Here is a 15,934-nt window from a genome sequence, read left to right as displayed (position 1 = left end):
GACTCTCCTGGACATCGCAGGAGTAAATCGCTCCACCGTCAACATGGACGGACAGTCTTTCCTGCCACAGATGGTGAGTGTGTCATGATTTTCACTTCCTGTTTCAGTACATGTGTATGTGACATATTTTTTTATGCTGTTTCACCTGTTTTGATGTATTTTTCCTTACAATACCTACCTCAATGTAGCATTATGTATGTATTGTAGCAAAGTAGCAAAACAATCTACACTACATTTTAAAGAAATGAATACTTTTTTTGTTAGCAAGAATGCATTAAATTGATTGAAAGTAACAGAAAATACATTTATAATGTACACAAAAGAGAATTGTCGCAGATTCACAATATTACTGTTTTTACTGTGTTTTTGATCAAATTAATGCAGCTTTGGTGAGCAGAAGAGACTTCTTTCAAAAACATTTAAAAAAAGAAATCTTAGCAACCCCTCACCTTTAAACAGTAGTTTCTCACAATACCTGTCAGAAGCATGTCCACATCATATTTTCACATCATATTTTTTTATAAAGGATAAATGAAGCATGTTTTAGGACCATTAAGATTTTTATGCATTGTGAAAATTAAGCACTTTTTCCTATCAAATCGCATTACTAGCTACAAAATACTATAATGACTCTATATAAATTCTGAAGTATTTAATTATAATCAAAGTAATATTTTCTGCATTCAGTGTTCGTTCATTTCAATTGCGCAAAAGGTTCTTCATAGTGGAAAAAAGTTCAAATGTTCCTCACACTAAGATTTTTTTTAAGAACTGATCACTGAAAGGTTCTTTTGGAACCCAAAATGGCATTGATGCATTTGCCCATCAACATCTCCTGATTTCTAGGAATGCTTCCCAGACTGCGTATGTGAAGATGCCTTCAACAACACGTACGCCTGCGTCAGAGCTCTGAAGGATGCCAACCTGCAGTACTGCGAGTTCGCAGACAACGAGGTGAGCACATGTCAGTCAGGTGGGCAGTTGTGGACCAAACTTTACGCTGAACCTCAATGAATTTCCCCTGTGATCTCCTGCAGTCGTTCGTAGAGGTGTACAACCTGACGTCAGATCCCCATCAGCTGGAGAACATCGTGAAGAAGGTCGATCCTGCACTTCTACAGACCATGAACCAAAGGCTGATCAAGCTGCAGTCCTGCACAGGCGACAGCTGTCGAAACATCAAATAAAACCGTGCCAGAGGGCGGGCCGGACCCCAGCTCTAGCAGCGAACGCTAAGTTCAGTAATGTGAAGATGTATCAGGGTGTTCACTTGCACACATCTCCCCCGAAATTCTTAAAGCGAGAGTTCATATCCTGTCAGTATTTACTCACTCTTATGGTGTTCCAAACCCATACTTTTTTCTTTCTACCGTACAATGAAAGTGGATGGATTTGCAGTCGATGCAAGAAAGAAAGTCATACAGGTTCTGATGACATTAGGGTGAGTAAATATTTACAGAAATGTAATATTTGGCATGAACTCTCCCTTTAATTCTGATCTGGGAAGTCACACACACTTCCCTCCTTAAAATGTGAATGTATCTACAGCGTGATTCTAGTTCATATGCTGTCATACAGCTACATGAACAGTTTCTAAGGGCTTGAAACAGTTCAACTGAAGGTTTACTTGTCGTCACTCTTGCCTTACTTCCTGCTGCAAATTTTTTTCAGCACTTTTATGATGAATGAATGTTTAATTCAAGTCTCGTCGTGTTTGGCTAAATTATATACTACCATCAAACCATTCACCCTTTGCATTTTAAGAGTTGTTTTTCTGTTTGACCTTTTTTTTTTCGGTTATGCGTGGCTGTTTTATTTAGATTTTTCATACTGTGAATTAAACCTTATATGTATCCATAACTGCAAATTCTCATGTGCCTCGGTGGAAATCCTGTTCTGATGTTATTTTAAAAAGATAAAGGGAAATTTGCCAATTTTAATCTGAAATATGATTGTGCCCTTTTGCACTAAAGCAGTGTTTGTGCTTTTATATGATACAAATGTTTAGTTTTGAAGAATCAATAAATTTATGAAAAAAAGACTTACTTTGCGGTGTCCACTTGATGCAAAATCTTTTCCTTTTTAAGGATTTTAATATTTATTTTAATGTATGGTTGACTGAAAGTCATCTAGACTGATTAAATTAAGAAACTGTGAGCATGCTGAACTTCATGGAATATGATTTTTTTTAATATATATAGTCATAATTATTGATGACTGATTTAAAAAAAGTGATTTTAATCCTCGGATGAATTTATAAAATACATGTCAAATACATTTAAAATAAAAATGCAAAATACATAATTCACTGCTTTTTGAGTGGGAAAAAAAAACTTTAACAACAAAAACTTAATGAAGTAGGGTCATACATTTATTTTTCCATTAAGGGGCAATATTTACCCTCTGGGATTTATTTCCGGGGCATTTTCCCTTTTGTAATTAGAATGACCTTATTATATGTATTTGTGTTATACTTTATATTTATTCAATTAATTCAATCAATCAGGCATTTTCTTCTTCATGACCGGTGACTAATCTAAGCACGTCTGACTGGCCAAAAACCTGTGATTGGTTATAATGCTCAATGCTGCTGCTGCAAAAAAAAATGAATGCAAAGGATGCAGATTTAAACGTAATGCCACAATCAACAATTTTCATTCAATTTTACATTTGTTTTAATTAGTATATCTGTGCAGTGGCTTTTTTTTTTTTTGTCATTTCTCATTTTGTCAGCATATTTGCACCAAACCCCTATTAATTTCCAACCATGGCATGAAGTAATAAAGAAATATTTTAATCTTTACAAGTACACACAGTGTAAGACCCTTTCACGTCACTAAATAAAAAAAAACTTCATTTACACTTACTGGACAGTGTAAAACAAAAATAAAGAGAAATTCCTTAAGCTTCCTTTAATAGCAATGTTCTAAACACACAACCATGGCCTCAGAGATATTTGTAGACTACTTTTTCTTCTACCGTCTGCATCTCGATTTGAACAGGACATTTGTAGAAATGTGAGAGCAGTTCCACTGTGTAACCAATGAGAAAGTAGAATTTCGACGGTAAGAGCTTCTGTATCATCACAGCACAGATGACCAGGAGGTTTCCTCTGCGTTTGATCACCACCTCATCCGCTAAACAGCCGTGAAACGTGCCATACATGAAGCGTCTGATGAAGACATCCTCCACAACACGCTCCGCCGCTCCATCTTCACCCTGAAGATTACCTATGGGACGAGGAAGTGTATGAAACAATGTTATTTGGGGATTAACAGATACTACAGGCAACTGAACCAACAAGGTCTGGATTACCAGCCCTTATAGCGTCAGTAATTTTGGGAATCCAACAGGTTAAGGAGTGGGGATGTAATACAAAGATTGTGACTTACTGGTGTGTTGTGAGAGCCAGCCTTTCCTGTGCCCGATGTGATGAGGGTGATACGCCTGCTCATAAGTCACTGACTTGTCTCCTTTACCCACTCGAATACGAGCTGCACGATTCTGTTAGAGAGGAGACAGATCCTCTGGGTTAAAAATGCAGATGAAAAATACTGATTCTGCTGATACTGTAAGCGGTCGAATCTGTTTCTGTCCTTGAGTTGAATTCCTGAAATAAATGAACTTTTCCACGACATTCTAATTTATTGAGATGCACCTGTATAATATTCGATTTGTCCAGGCTTTGTTTCAAAGGGATTTTGTCTACAACTGATGGTCCGATGTGGAATTAAATCTGAAAACTACTTCAAGTTCATGTTTATTTATAAAGCACATTTAAAAACAACGAGTGTTGTACCAAAGTGCTGTACAATTGTAAACAGTTTTTGGCAAGATAAAAACAAAAACTAACACATAAGATAAAAATGTATGTATAATGTAGTATGTATAAATGTAAATATGGGGCAAATAAGGCTTTGTTTTAATTTTAAAGGCAGAAGCTCAACAATAGATAAAATAGAAAGCTGTAAAATGTGTTAACATTTTAATGTTTCTTCGTACTTTTTTTTTTCATTTTGTTTTACCATATGTACCCCACTTGACTATACATAGAAAAATAGAAGATAGAATAAATTAAATGCGCTTGGATAAACAAGATGCACAAAAGTCACTGGAGTTCACATACCTTCAAACAAGCTGCAGTGCAGTGAATGTTCCTGAAACATGCAGCAGAATTTAACTGGCTGCTCACAATCTAGGAAATAGAGAATATTTGATAAATGACATCTAAATCGTGATTTCCATCCCACATTACATTCAGTGCCAGTATCTGTCTATCTATATATCTATCAGACCGCTTCTACGTCAGTTACTCTCGATTAGAAACGAGTTATTAGTTAGAATAGCAAAAAAAAAAGTCAAATTCTTACCGACAGCAATTTTGTCTGTCTGACCAAGGACGTCGCCATGTTTTTGCTCATTCACTGCACACAGCCGTCAAGAGCGCATTACTGCCACCTGCCGCACGGGAATTACATTTTATACCGTGTTATGTGTATCAAATATTTTAATATTAGTATAATATACATATTAGTACACTTTAACATTATTGAGTTCAATTCAATAATATTATAATTCAATAATATGTAATAAAATAAAATAAAAACGTTTTTCAAGTGGTTTATTTTTGGCCAGACTTTTATTTTGTATTGAGTGAACAGGAAGTGCTTTAGTGGATTTTCTGCTTGAAAGAACAATACAAGTCAGGATAGGAGTAGATTATTCTAAAATACAAGATAGATAATGGAACTCCTCAAGGAAGTGTGTGCAGCCCAGTGTTATTCAATTGTGATAAATTATAATGCTAATGGTGACATAGGAAGTGCATTATTTGCAGATTATGGGGCATATGGAAAAGAGGACGTAATATCGCATTGTATCGAAAAAGTTACAAAAAGCAGTAGATGAAGTGGAGACATGGGCAAATAACTGGAGCTTTAGATTATCTGGGGCTAAAACTCAACTCATATTTTAGTAAAAGGAAAAATGTCTCAGAAGTTAAATTGAAGTTATATAATCAGAAATTAGAGCTGGTGTCAGCAGTTAAATGTCTTGGTGTATGGATGGAATCTAAACTGACTTTTGCGATGCATGCTATAATAAGTTAATTAAGAAATGTAAATCAGGAGTAAACATCTTAGGATGCTTATCAGGGGTTGAATGGGGAGCCTGTAGATTATCATTGAAAAGAATATACTGTACATTAATTAGATCAAGTTTGGATTATGGTAGTATAATATATGGATTTGCATCTGAAACCATACTTAAAAAGATTGAAGCAGTTCAGAATCAAGCTGTAAGGATATGTTGTGGTGCTTTCAGAACATCTCCCATTGCAGCCATGCAGGTAGAAGCTGGAGAAGCTCCTTTATACCTTCGTAGCTATAAACTAAGAATGAATTATTGGGTCAATATAAAAGGTACAAAGTACAAGCTGGTATTGCAGACTATAGTCCAACTGAAGTATTATCTAGTGCACCACCATGGAAATTTCCAATGCCAAGAGTTGATTTACAAATACAAACAATAATGAATGAGAAAGAAACCCCCAACGTTATTGTACAGCAGTGTTTAGATCAGGTTTATTCATCATGGTTGCATTTATCTAAAGATCCTGTCTCTGGTAGAACAGCTGCTGCAGTATATATCCCTAAATTTCAAAACAGTATTAAGGAAAGTATAACTGATCACATATCAGTGTATGCAACATCATTAATTGCTGTGATGGGAGCAAGCCAGTGGGTAGAGGATGTAACACCAAGATTTGTAGTAATTTGTTCTGACTCTTATGCAGCACTGACAAGTCTTGCAAGTGGATTGAAATCATTAAGGCAAAAACATCATTTATGAGATTCTTGCATGTTTGTTAAGAATAAGTAGTGTAAGTTTAATAATGTCCCTGGGGTTTCCTGTGGGAGTTGAGGCTAATGAAATGGTTGATAAACTAGCTAAGCAATATATATATATATATTCATGTTCTTTAATATGTTCTTAAATTTTGCAAAAAAACAAACAAGAATACTATATTAATAATTGTAATTATTTTGTTTAAAAAATGTAATTTCCTAATATTATGCTTTATATATATATACATTTTTAAATTACACAATATTATGCATTTAATATAATTTAATGCATAATATTATGAAATTCACCAAAATAGATTTTTTATATATATTTTTTTTTTATTAGTTGTATATATTATATGTTGCCTGTTTAATTTTTTTGTCTGTATTTTCATATTATGTTAGAAACAATAGAGCATGTTTTAATAAATAGTAAAAATGGGCATAGAAACATTTAGTATGCAAAGCCTTTTGAAAGAAAATGCAGAACAATATGAAGTATATAGTGCAATTATAAAAGTTATTAAAGAAATTGGATTAGAAGGGAGAATGTAGTTTTTGGGGGGTTTTTTCCCCAATGCCACACTCCAGTCCGGTTGGTGGCGGTAGTGCAACTTTTGGCTTGCGAACCGCCATAAAACACCATTAGAAGAAGAAGAAGGAAGTGGGTGCAGATAAGCAATCATTGAAGTGTATATATATTGGACTCATGAGATCAGTTCTCGATTATGGATGTATTGTGTATGAATCTGCATCTGCAACGTTATTAAAGAAACTAGATATTATGCAAGCTAAAGCACTAGTACATTCTCTTCACACTCCATCACAGTAGGTGGCGGTATGCACCTATGAAGTTGGTTCGCAACCCGCCATAAAACCAAAAGAAGAAGAAGAAGGAAGCGCAGCTGCTCTCGAAAGATCTGTTGTTGCGCTGCTGTTGCTTTACGTTTGTTTTCCATCAACAAGCATCGAAATTAGACAGCTTTCAGTCAGGTTTGATCCCGCTGAGCTGCTCAGCCATGTCTTCTCCGGTGGAAATGACTGAGCTGTATGATAACGCGCTGTTAGGGATCCTGCAGCATGTTGGAAACATTCAGAATTTTCTGCAGGTTTATTTTGGGTTCCTTTACAGAAAGACGGACTTCTACCGCCTTCTCAGCGGCCCAGAGGACCGCATGGGCTTCCCGCCCGGAGTAGCTGAAAAAATGGTGTTCAAGGTACTGATTGACTTTAGCTTTGATCCATTAAACTGACTGGATAGAAATAAGTATAAATGCGGCATTGCAGTGATGGCATCAGCTGAGAAAACCATGGGGGAAAAGCAACGTGACTTGTAGCCAATAGTCGCAATTTGTGCTCTGCATTTATCCCATCCGAGTACACACACACACACACACACACACACACACACACACACCCGGAGCTATTTTTGGTATTGAGGCCACGACTGGTACTGAATGATTATTATGTTCATGTACTGAGATATTTACATATTTCAAATAGTACCATGGTACTACTGTCTTGGTACTAGTTCACAACCTTAAATAAGTAATTTAAATAATTTATATTATTAATTTTATACCACTTTATAATTGCTGTGACTGTGTCTTATTAATTATTACAAATAATTACATTAATTTGAATAAAAAATATGAAATAAAAAATGTAAGTTATTAATGTATTTTATTTATATTTTGCCACTTTATAATGGCTGTCTTTAACATAATTGAATTTATTATATTAAAAAGTAATTTATGAAATTAAAAATGATAATTTATAATAATTAATTTATATATATATTATTTCATTATGCCACTTTATAGTTGCTGTAATAAACTGAAGAGTCTATTGAATTTACTGTAAGTGTATTTTCTGTCATTTTCTTCCGACAGACGTTTAAGTTATTTGAGAATCTTGCAGAGCAGGACAGAGAGAGGGCAGCGAGGCTGGCAGAGGAGAAGAAAGCCGCTCCTCCTGCAGTACAGGAGCTGGAGGTTCGATCAGAACAGGAGGCTGAAGCTCCTGTGGAGGAGAAGAGGAGCACAGAAGAGGCCACGGCTGTCCCGGCACCATCAGCACAGAGCACAGAGACACACGGAGAGACTCAGAGCAGCACCGCTGAGCCAGCAGGAGCCGCAGCGCCATCAAACTCTGATTCTGACACAGCCAACGTGTATGCATGACTTTTAGATCATTTGCTCCAAAATTATGAATGCTGAAAGACACTACTGTTCAAAAGTTTGGGGTCAGTGAGATCAAAAGTGACAGTTAAGACAATTATAAATATTACAAAAGATTTCTATTTCAAAGAACAAAATATCAAGCAGCACAGCTGCTTTCAACATTGATAATAGTAAGAAATGTTTCTTGAGCAGTAAATCAGCATATTAGAATGATTTCTGAAGGATCATGTGACACTGAAGCACTGAAAATTTAGCTTTGCATCACAGAAATAAATATATTCAAATAGAAAACAGTTCTTTTAAATTGTAATCATTTTTGACAATATTTCTGTTTTTGATCAAATAAATGCAGCCTTTGTGAGCATAAGAAATTTCTTTCAAAAACATTAAAAAATCTTACCAACCTCAAACTTTTGTACATTGTTTGGACCTATTAATAAGTTCTATTTCACATTTCTAGTAAACAAGACGGCTTTCAGTTGAATGCAGACAGTTACAATGGCGCGGTTAGAGAAAATTACACCTGGTCGCAGGATTACACGGATGTGGAAGTTCGAGTGCATGTGCAGCCTCACATCGTTAAAGGCCGACAGGTGAGTGTAACCTGCTGCCATCTGATTTTATCAGTGTTAATGCCTTACAGTTTGGCAGAATCTTCATTTAGATTTTTTTTTTCTTGCTGTCTAGTCTTACCGCAAAGCTAATTTGGTAACAGTCTGCTTTCCGTTCCGTCTTTGCGTGCAGGTGTCTGTGGATCTGCAGTCGGGGAGGGTCCGCGTGGCCTTGAACAAGGGAGGATCGCAGAGAGTCCTGATGGAGGGCGAATTCACACACAAAATTAACACAGAAAATTCCTTGTGGAGTCTGGAGCCTGGCCGCTGCGTTCTGGTACACATTATTTGTGTATGGTGCATCTGAAATGATGATAGTCTGATGTATCAGCCTATTATTAGCCATTTTGAGACTGTGTCCGCTTGATGGAGGTTTTATCTCCTCATTGTCAGTTTCAGAATTCACTAACAGTCTTGTCAGTTTATAAGTACTTGGTTTTCAGTAGGGCTGCACGATAAATCGCATGCGATATTTAATGCGCATCTTGTCAGTAAAGCCGCTTCTGTAATCAGCGGTAAATCTCCATCACGTGCGGGCTTTCACATGGAGCAACATTTACTACACAGAGCCGTTGTTCACTGACAAGCTGCGCAACACCACGTTCATAATCGCGCGATTTTTTGCGCAGCTTGTCAGTGAACACCGGCTCTGTGTAGTAAATGTTGCTCCATGTGAAACCCGCACGTGATGGAGATTTACCGCTGATTACAGAAGCGGCTTTACTGACAAGATGCAAATTAAATATCGCATGCGATTTATCGTGCAGCCCTAGTTTTCAGATGTCTTTGTGAATTTTAAATGCAATTTCAGCAATTTTGTATTACTGTTATTTTAGTATTTATATACTATTATAGTAAATTCATAATTTTTATTTAATATTATTTATTTCAAGTTTTCATTTTATTTCCAGTAAGTAATTTAAGCTAAACAAAAATTTGAAATGTTGCCTTGGCAACTAACTGAAATAAGTTAGTTTTTCATCTAATATTTATATTTCATTTTATTTCAGCAAAAATGTTTTAGTAGCTGTTTGGACTCTCATTCTGACGGCACCCATTCACTGCAGAGTATCCACTGGTGAGCAAGTGATGTGATGCTACATTTCTTCAAATCTGTTCTGATGAAGAAACGAACTCCTCTACATCTTTGATGGCCTGAAGGTGAATACATTCTCAGCAAATTTTCATTTTTGAGTGAATTATTCCTTTTAAAGCTTTGGCACTTGTTTGCGTGAGAAACTATCTGGCTATTGTGTTGAAAAATGTTTTACTTTGTGTTTCAGAAAGTCCATGAGATGCTAAAGATGGGCTGGAATGCTGAAGGATCTCCGTTTAAAGGCCAAGAGTTTGACCCCTCCATGTTCAACATCCCACCCAGCGCTGTCCAGCTTTGAGGTCACATGACAGTGCCAGATGTAAAGTCAGCACTTACTGTAACACACACACACACTGAAGTACAGTAATGGTGTCGGTTTCTTGCGGTTCTACCAAATGAACATCAACAGTGTCTGCACTGCACATCTCATGCCAATATAACTGATTCGCTGACACTGATTATTGTCTCATGTTTGGCATGCAAAATGGGCCGATGATCATTTATAATTTTTAGTGTTTTATGAAATGAGTTGATCTTACATTTGCCCAGTTACTGACTGTATTCAGGACGTATTGTTTGTTAGTTTTCATACCATTTCAGTGATCTACAATAGCAACAGTGAAACCCAAGTTTCATCAGATATGTGCTGTTGTCTTTAAGCAGATTGCTGGAGTTCACACAGGAGAAAAAGTCTTCTTTCACTTGTTTCCATCATTTGCATCAGATTTTTGTGCCTGAATCAAATAAAACCTTTTGCATACGTTAATTTTTTTTCTTATTGATTGCTTTTTTATATTGCTGTCACACTGTATTAGATAACGAAGTACTGGTACAAGCACACTTTTCAAGCTAACCACTTCATAAAAATAAGTTTATTACAATAATAAAACCCCAAAATTTTGGTCTCTTTAGTTCACCCCACTCATTTTCTATAGGGTTCAGGTCAGAGAACTGGGACGGCCATGGCAGAACTTTAATTTTGTGCTCCGTGACACATTTTTGTTGATTTTGATGTTTGTTTTTGGATAATTATACTGTTGAAAGATCTAATCATGGCCCATTATAAGATTTCTATGCCTTTGTGTTACCTCATATCTATACCTTTCTGTCAAACAGAAAGTCATGGCTGGACAATTTCATGTTTCTAGTCATCCTGGTGCACAAAAAAAAATATGTAAATATGAATGGAATATCCTTGAGATAATTTACTCATAAGAAAGCTTAGATTTTTTAGTGATTTTTTTTGAATGAAAGATCAAATGGATAAACCTTACAGATGTATTTTCACAGCCTTCTTTGCTCATATTTACTAAGGGTGCCAAGCATAGACTTTTGTCCTCTGTAGAGGACATTATATTTTAGTGAATTTCTCTGAGACCACACATTCAGGGCTTTTTAGAGATATCAGATGTTTGGAGGTTTGATCATAAACACTCCCTCTGCTTGGTCTTTAAATATGACTGATATTGACACGATCAAATTTAGCACTCAAAGGGAAATATGATAATGATTTGTAATTATCATTTACATCTGGCTAATTTTCCAGTTGTTTGTCATAAATAAACATCTCAGAAAAATGAAAAAAAATCAGAAAAATTATGGGGTTTCAAATCGGAATATGACTTTTTGTTACGAAATGGGGCATAATTTTCATACATGTCTTCTGTAGAGGACACCAGGACAAACATCATGTTAATTAGAGATTTTGGGGAAACACAAGAAGTCAATAGGGAAAGAAATTATAGATCAATATTCCTATGAAATATGAGATATTCTTATGATAATGTTGCCAAGTTATTACTCCCATTATAACACTTCTTTTTTTCATGATGGTTTGCCCCAAGAATACATTAATATGCAAATTAGATGCAAAGTATAGATACATTGAATAGAACGGGAATACCAATTTATTATACGCACATATTCCATAAAGTACAGTAGTATATCAAATCATTCTGTTATATCTTTGTACAAAGTTTGGTTAAAAATAACCTGAAACCCAAAAACTGATTGGTGAATGAAAACATAAAACATTGTTTTTACCTATACATGCCTTTTCAAGTCAAAAAAATTTTTTTTTTGAATAACTTAGTCCTGGCGTCCTCTACAAAGGACATAAAATATAATATGAATAATAAAAAAAAAATTTCAAAACGGTTTTCCATTTGTTCTCCATTTGTTTCTTATGCTCCAATCAATGCAATGACATAAAAAACGACAAAATTCACAAAACTGAACTGTATATACTGTATAACACGATACTGAACTGTATATAAATGGTCTAATGAAGCATTTAAAGTTGTTATAGGTATTAATTTATATATGTATTATAGTTGTGTGTGTTTGTCACACGACATAATGGTCAATTTAATAATACCTTTGGTCTGTTAAATTGAACAACGTTTATTTCTAATGTGTTTTTAGTTTCATGATGAGATCACCTCGCATTACACCTACTAAAAAAGGTGTGAAACGGAAAGATGTTGCAGGTGTAACGCCACAAACAGAAGCTCCGCAGCGCCCTCCAGCGGTGACTGACAGCGCGCGTCTCTCACGCAGCGGAAAACAAGTGCACTGCAGCTGAACGGCGCATTCGGTGAGAGGTCGGTAAAGCAGTCGAGCCTGCTCGTCGGCGAACCTCTACCTCACTCGAATCCGGACCCACGTTTAAGTTTTGTCCTCAAGAATCCCTCAAGTCGAATACACAGCTGAATAATCGTAGTGCTGGACACACAGCTCGGATATTGCCGCGAACGCTGAGGGCTGAGAAATGGCAACGACAACTTGCACGCGCTTCACCGACGAGTACCAGCTGTATGAAGAACTTGGAAAGTAAGATTTGCTTTCTCTGCTGGTGTTTGTGCGTAACCCGAGTGTCTTGTATCGATATCACACATTTCTTGAATGTAAATTCATATGCAGAAGCCCAGAGGAGTTGTCAGGAAACATTAGAGGGAGTTGCGTTTAACTATACTAGTTATATACTAACTGTACTATTTAACAATTAGAGTGTATGATGATAAACAGCGATCTGGTGATCATTTTGAGAATGTTTGCTGCTTTTTGGCTTCAGAAATGCATTGAGTATCTGTGGGGAATCCTAAAGGCGTGTTGTCATGACTCATGCATGTTAAAGTGAATGTTTACATATTTACTATATGCACATGCATATGCTTTTTGGCACGTCTGAACTCTTTGCATCTCGCGCAGGATGCACAAAAGAGCTGTCAGGAAACATCAGAGGGAGTTGCATTCAAATACTCCCACTACTGTGTTTATTTTAACTGTCACGTGTGTGCTCATAAACATAAGCCGTCAGGGGCTAATTTTGAGGATATTGCATGTTTTGTGGCCCCTCCGGTGCATTTCATGCAGAAAGCTCAGAGGAGCTGTCAGGAAACATTAGAGGGGAGTTGCATTTAAATACACCCACCACTGTGCATATTAAAGTCAATATTTATGTGCATACAGTCTCTGATTATAAAAATGAGCATGCAGGTGTTAAATCTGAGGATGTTGCATGCTTTTTATATGCTGTCTGGAAAATAGTGGGGAGTTGTTATGTGAGCTATTATAGTTAGTGTATTGAATCAAAGATAAAGTATGAACACTCAGGGGTTAATTTAAAGGATATTGCATGTTGATCTAGAGATATTGCATATCTAGAATGCGCATGGGAGTTGCATTAATATGCATGGAAGTATTCAACATAATCATGAGGATATTTCATGGTGCATGTCATGCAGAAAGCTCAGAGGAGCTGTCAGGAAACATTAGAGCGACTTACAGTGAGTATATTTCATATGTCTGATCATAATGATCAGTTCTCAAGGGGTTACTTGGAGGATATGTTCAGGGTGGTACATTTGAGAGTTTAATCAGACCAATAGGTCTCTACATTGTATCTCTACACTCTCGGAAAAAACGTACAAAGATGTTGCTGGGGTGGGATCCTAAGGTAAAAAATCTAAAAGGTACATTATTTACCCCTAAGTGCAACATATTAGTACCTTAAAATACACATTAGTACTTTAAAAGTACATATTGGTATCTGTCATTTGACAGTTTTGTACCTTTTTTTCTCAGAGTCTATGTGAAGGGTTGATACAATGTATCAAGAGTTCTATAATGAACGAACGTTACAATGTATCATAAACTCTGGACAGCTGTGAAGGGTCGCTACGTTGTGTCGTTCTGTCCTGTGACATTTGGAGCTGTGAGAGCTTTCCCTGGCGGCTGTTTGCTGTCTGTAATCTGACTGTGTGTGTGTGTGTGTGTGTGTGTGTGTGTGACATGCCTGCGGCCTGACGTTAGGAAATTATTTTACTCTCTCAGCTCCTCTTCTCCTCCAGTCAGTCAGTATTGCGTTTCTTTCACTGATAAAAATGATTTTGTGGTGAAGTAAATACTACATAAAAACAAATGTAATTTCTACATTAAATAATTTAGTTCAGGCAAGAATTAAAAAAAATACAGTAAGTTCTATATTACTGCTCAAATTATGCTTGTAGAAATTAAAGTTTGAAATTATAAGCATATTTTACTTGGAATTGTTTGTTATGTTTACAAGGATTCTTTAAGTAAATATCAAAGTTATGATCCCGTATTTCCCATCATGCACTAGGGCATGAATAATTAAAAAGGTTAAAATTTTCACTGTTTTCGAGTTGTATTTACACTGTTTTTATGGTTGCTTTTGTCGTTAGGTTTAGTAACTTACTGTTTTGTGATATCTGGAGTTAATTTTCTACTCAAAATGACCCATTTATACTCAAACACTAGCCACTGATTGTTACCGTCATTGTGTATGGTGTACCAAGTATTGCGGTCTCTGTGTTCATTTGGGTAATAAATATATTGAGTGGGCTTATTATCTTCAAAGGATAACAAGCTATGACCCATTTATACTCAAACACTATCCACTGATTGTTACCGTCATTGTGTATGGTGTACCAAGTATTGAGGTCTCTGTGTTCATTTGGATAATAATTATATTGAGTGGGCTTATTATCTTCAAAGGATAACAAGCGGTCTACTTGCTTGCTTACATGTTTGCAAGTGAACCACATGCTTTAATAGCATGGTTGTTTTCCAGTGCTACATTGTTTGAGTACATTTTATAAACTGTAACTGAGGGAAATGTACTTGAGTATAGCATATTTAACAAAATAATTAAGTAGAAATTACTCCTCAAACTCTAACTGGCCATGTTAAATTTACTTATTTCCTTTGCTAATTTTACCTAACTTAGTTAAGTAGATTTTACTTAATACAATACTTAAATTTTACTTAAAGTTTGTGTGCAAAAACTTGCAAAATAAAAATGAAGTAAATCTACTTCTTGTTTTTTACAGTGCACCTTTTTCTACTGAATTATTAAATGAGCCCCGTGTGTATCACCCACAATCATAAAAACACACAGTAGTAGTTGACGGACTTCTCTTAGAAGCTGTTTCATAACTTTTTAAACTTCTCGTTTTAATAAATACTCTCTGGGTTTCATTTTCAGTTCATCTCAACGTAGTGTATTATTCCCGCTCACTGAGGAGAAATAGACATTTATAACTTTTTAAACGTTTTTTTATGTGTGACATTTCAGCAGATCTTCACCATAACTGAACTGAATGATTGACCACATCCTCAATTTGTGGTGGAGACATGCATTTTAGCCTTTTCTTAACAGCAGTTTTTTTTTTTTTTTGATAACTGTACACATAATGCATACTGTAAGTAAATATAAATATATATTTATTTACGATGTTATATATATATATATATATATATATATATACATACACACACACATTGCTTTCCATTTTTTTTTTTAATGGTGGGTGTTTACGCAGTTGGCTAGAGCAGTGCTGATTGGGGAGAACGGAGGTGCGCTCACTCTTGCCCAGGGCAAGTAAGATTGCAACTCAAGGCTGGCAGTCATGCATATGCTCTGGAACAGAGTAATATCGCGTCCATATCGCAGGCTTTGCGATTAGGAAATCGCAACGTCTCAAATCGCGATTTCGATTCGATTTCGATTAATCGCACAGCCCTAATACACACACACACACAATTTTTTTTATAAATACAAAATTTTACACACACATGGACATGTTTTGTATAGTATTAATGTGACATATTTCACATTAATACTATTTTTACTGTATTTTATTATATTATGAATTAAGTAACATTTTATAATTT

At 35.8% G+C, this 15,934-nt stretch overlaps 3 protein-coding genes and 1 pseudogene across 3 annotated transcripts in view; 3 read left to right on the top strand and 1 right to left on the bottom strand.

Moving 5' to 3' along the window:
• The window catches only part of LOC107706798 (N-acetylglucosamine-6-sulfatase-like), a 14,032-nt pseudogene extending 12,647 nt beyond the window's left edge, over window positions 1-1,385 (top strand).
• A 1,294-nt stretch (window positions 1,386-2,679) lies between these two features.
• LOC107706797 (28S ribosomal protein S24, mitochondrial-like) lies at window positions 2,680-4,453 on the bottom strand. Its single transcript, XM_016510621.1, has 4 exons — window positions 4,371-4,453; window positions 4,127-4,195; window positions 3,393-3,504; window positions 2,680-3,230 (listed from the first exon to the last, which is right to left on the bottom strand). Exons 1-4 carry the CDS (start codon window positions 4,419-4,421, stop codon window positions 2,947-2,949), a joined length of 516 nt encoding a protein of 171 aa, XP_016366107.1. The 5' UTR covers window positions 4,422-4,453; the 3' UTR covers window positions 2,680-2,946.
• Window positions 4,454-6,653: 2,200 nt separating this feature from the next.
• Window positions 6,654-10,034, top strand: LOC107706754 (nudC domain-containing protein 3-like). Its single transcript, XM_016510556.1, has 5 exons — window positions 6,654-7,063; window positions 7,739-8,019; window positions 8,490-8,622; window positions 8,774-8,917; window positions 9,924-10,034. Exons 1-5 carry the CDS (start codon window positions 6,866-6,868, stop codon window positions 10,032-10,034), a joined length of 867 nt encoding a protein of 288 aa, XP_016366042.1. The 5' UTR covers window positions 6,654-6,865.
• Window positions 10,035-12,250: 2,216 nt separating this feature from the next.
• LOC107706753 (calcium/calmodulin-dependent protein kinase type II subunit beta) overlaps window positions 12,251-15,934 on the top strand; it is a 68,534-nt gene continuing 64,850 nt past the window's right edge. Inside the window, exon 1 of the mRNA XM_016510555.1 lies at window positions 12,251-12,568. Coding sequence (XP_016366041.1) covers window positions 12,507-12,568 — 62 coding nt within the window. The 5' untranslated portion in view covers window positions 12,251-12,506. The remainder of the gene's footprint in view (window positions 12,569-15,934) is intronic.

Source organism: Sinocyclocheilus rhinocerous, unplaced genomic scaffold, assembly GCF_001515625.1.
Source record: "Sinocyclocheilus rhinocerous isolate Xijiao unplaced genomic scaffold, SAMN03320098_v1.1 scaffold864, whole genome shotgun sequence".
Classification (NCBI taxonomy): Eukaryota; Metazoa; Chordata; class Actinopteri; order Cypriniformes; family Cyprinidae; genus Sinocyclocheilus; species Sinocyclocheilus rhinocerous.
The sequence above is the reverse complement of the archived record's forward strand: the minus strand, read 5'-3'. Positions and strand labels throughout refer to the sequence as shown.

What these genes read in the sequence shown, in the direction of transcription:
- LOC107706797 (XM_016510621.1), bottom strand. Translation starts at nt 4,421, where the DNA reads ATGAGCAAAAACATGGCGACGTCCTTGGTCAGACAGACAAAATTGCTG. An exon ending in GACAGACAAAATTGCTGTCG is followed by an intron (nt 4,196 to 4,370) that starts GTAAGAATTTGA and finishes TCTATTTCCTAG; the next exon opens with ATTGTGAGCAGCCAGTTAAA. An exon ending in CTGGCTCTCACAACACACCA is followed by an intron (nt 3,231 to 3,392) that starts GTAAGTCACAAT and finishes CTCGTCCCATAG; the next exon opens with GTAATCTTCAGGGTGAAGAT.
- LOC107706754 (XM_016510556.1), top strand. Translation starts at nt 6,866, where the DNA reads ATGTCTTCTCCGGTGGAAATGACTGAGCTGTATGATAACGCGCTGTTA. An exon ending in CTGAAAAAATGGTGTTCAAG is followed by an intron (nt 7,064 to 7,738) that starts GTACTGATTGAC and finishes TTCTTCCGACAG; the next exon opens with ACGTTTAAGTTATTTGAGAA. An exon ending in ACATCGTTAAAGGCCGACAG is followed by an intron (nt 8,623 to 8,773) that starts GTGAGTGTAACC and finishes CTTTGCGTGCAG; the next exon opens with GTGTCTGTGGATCTGCAGTC.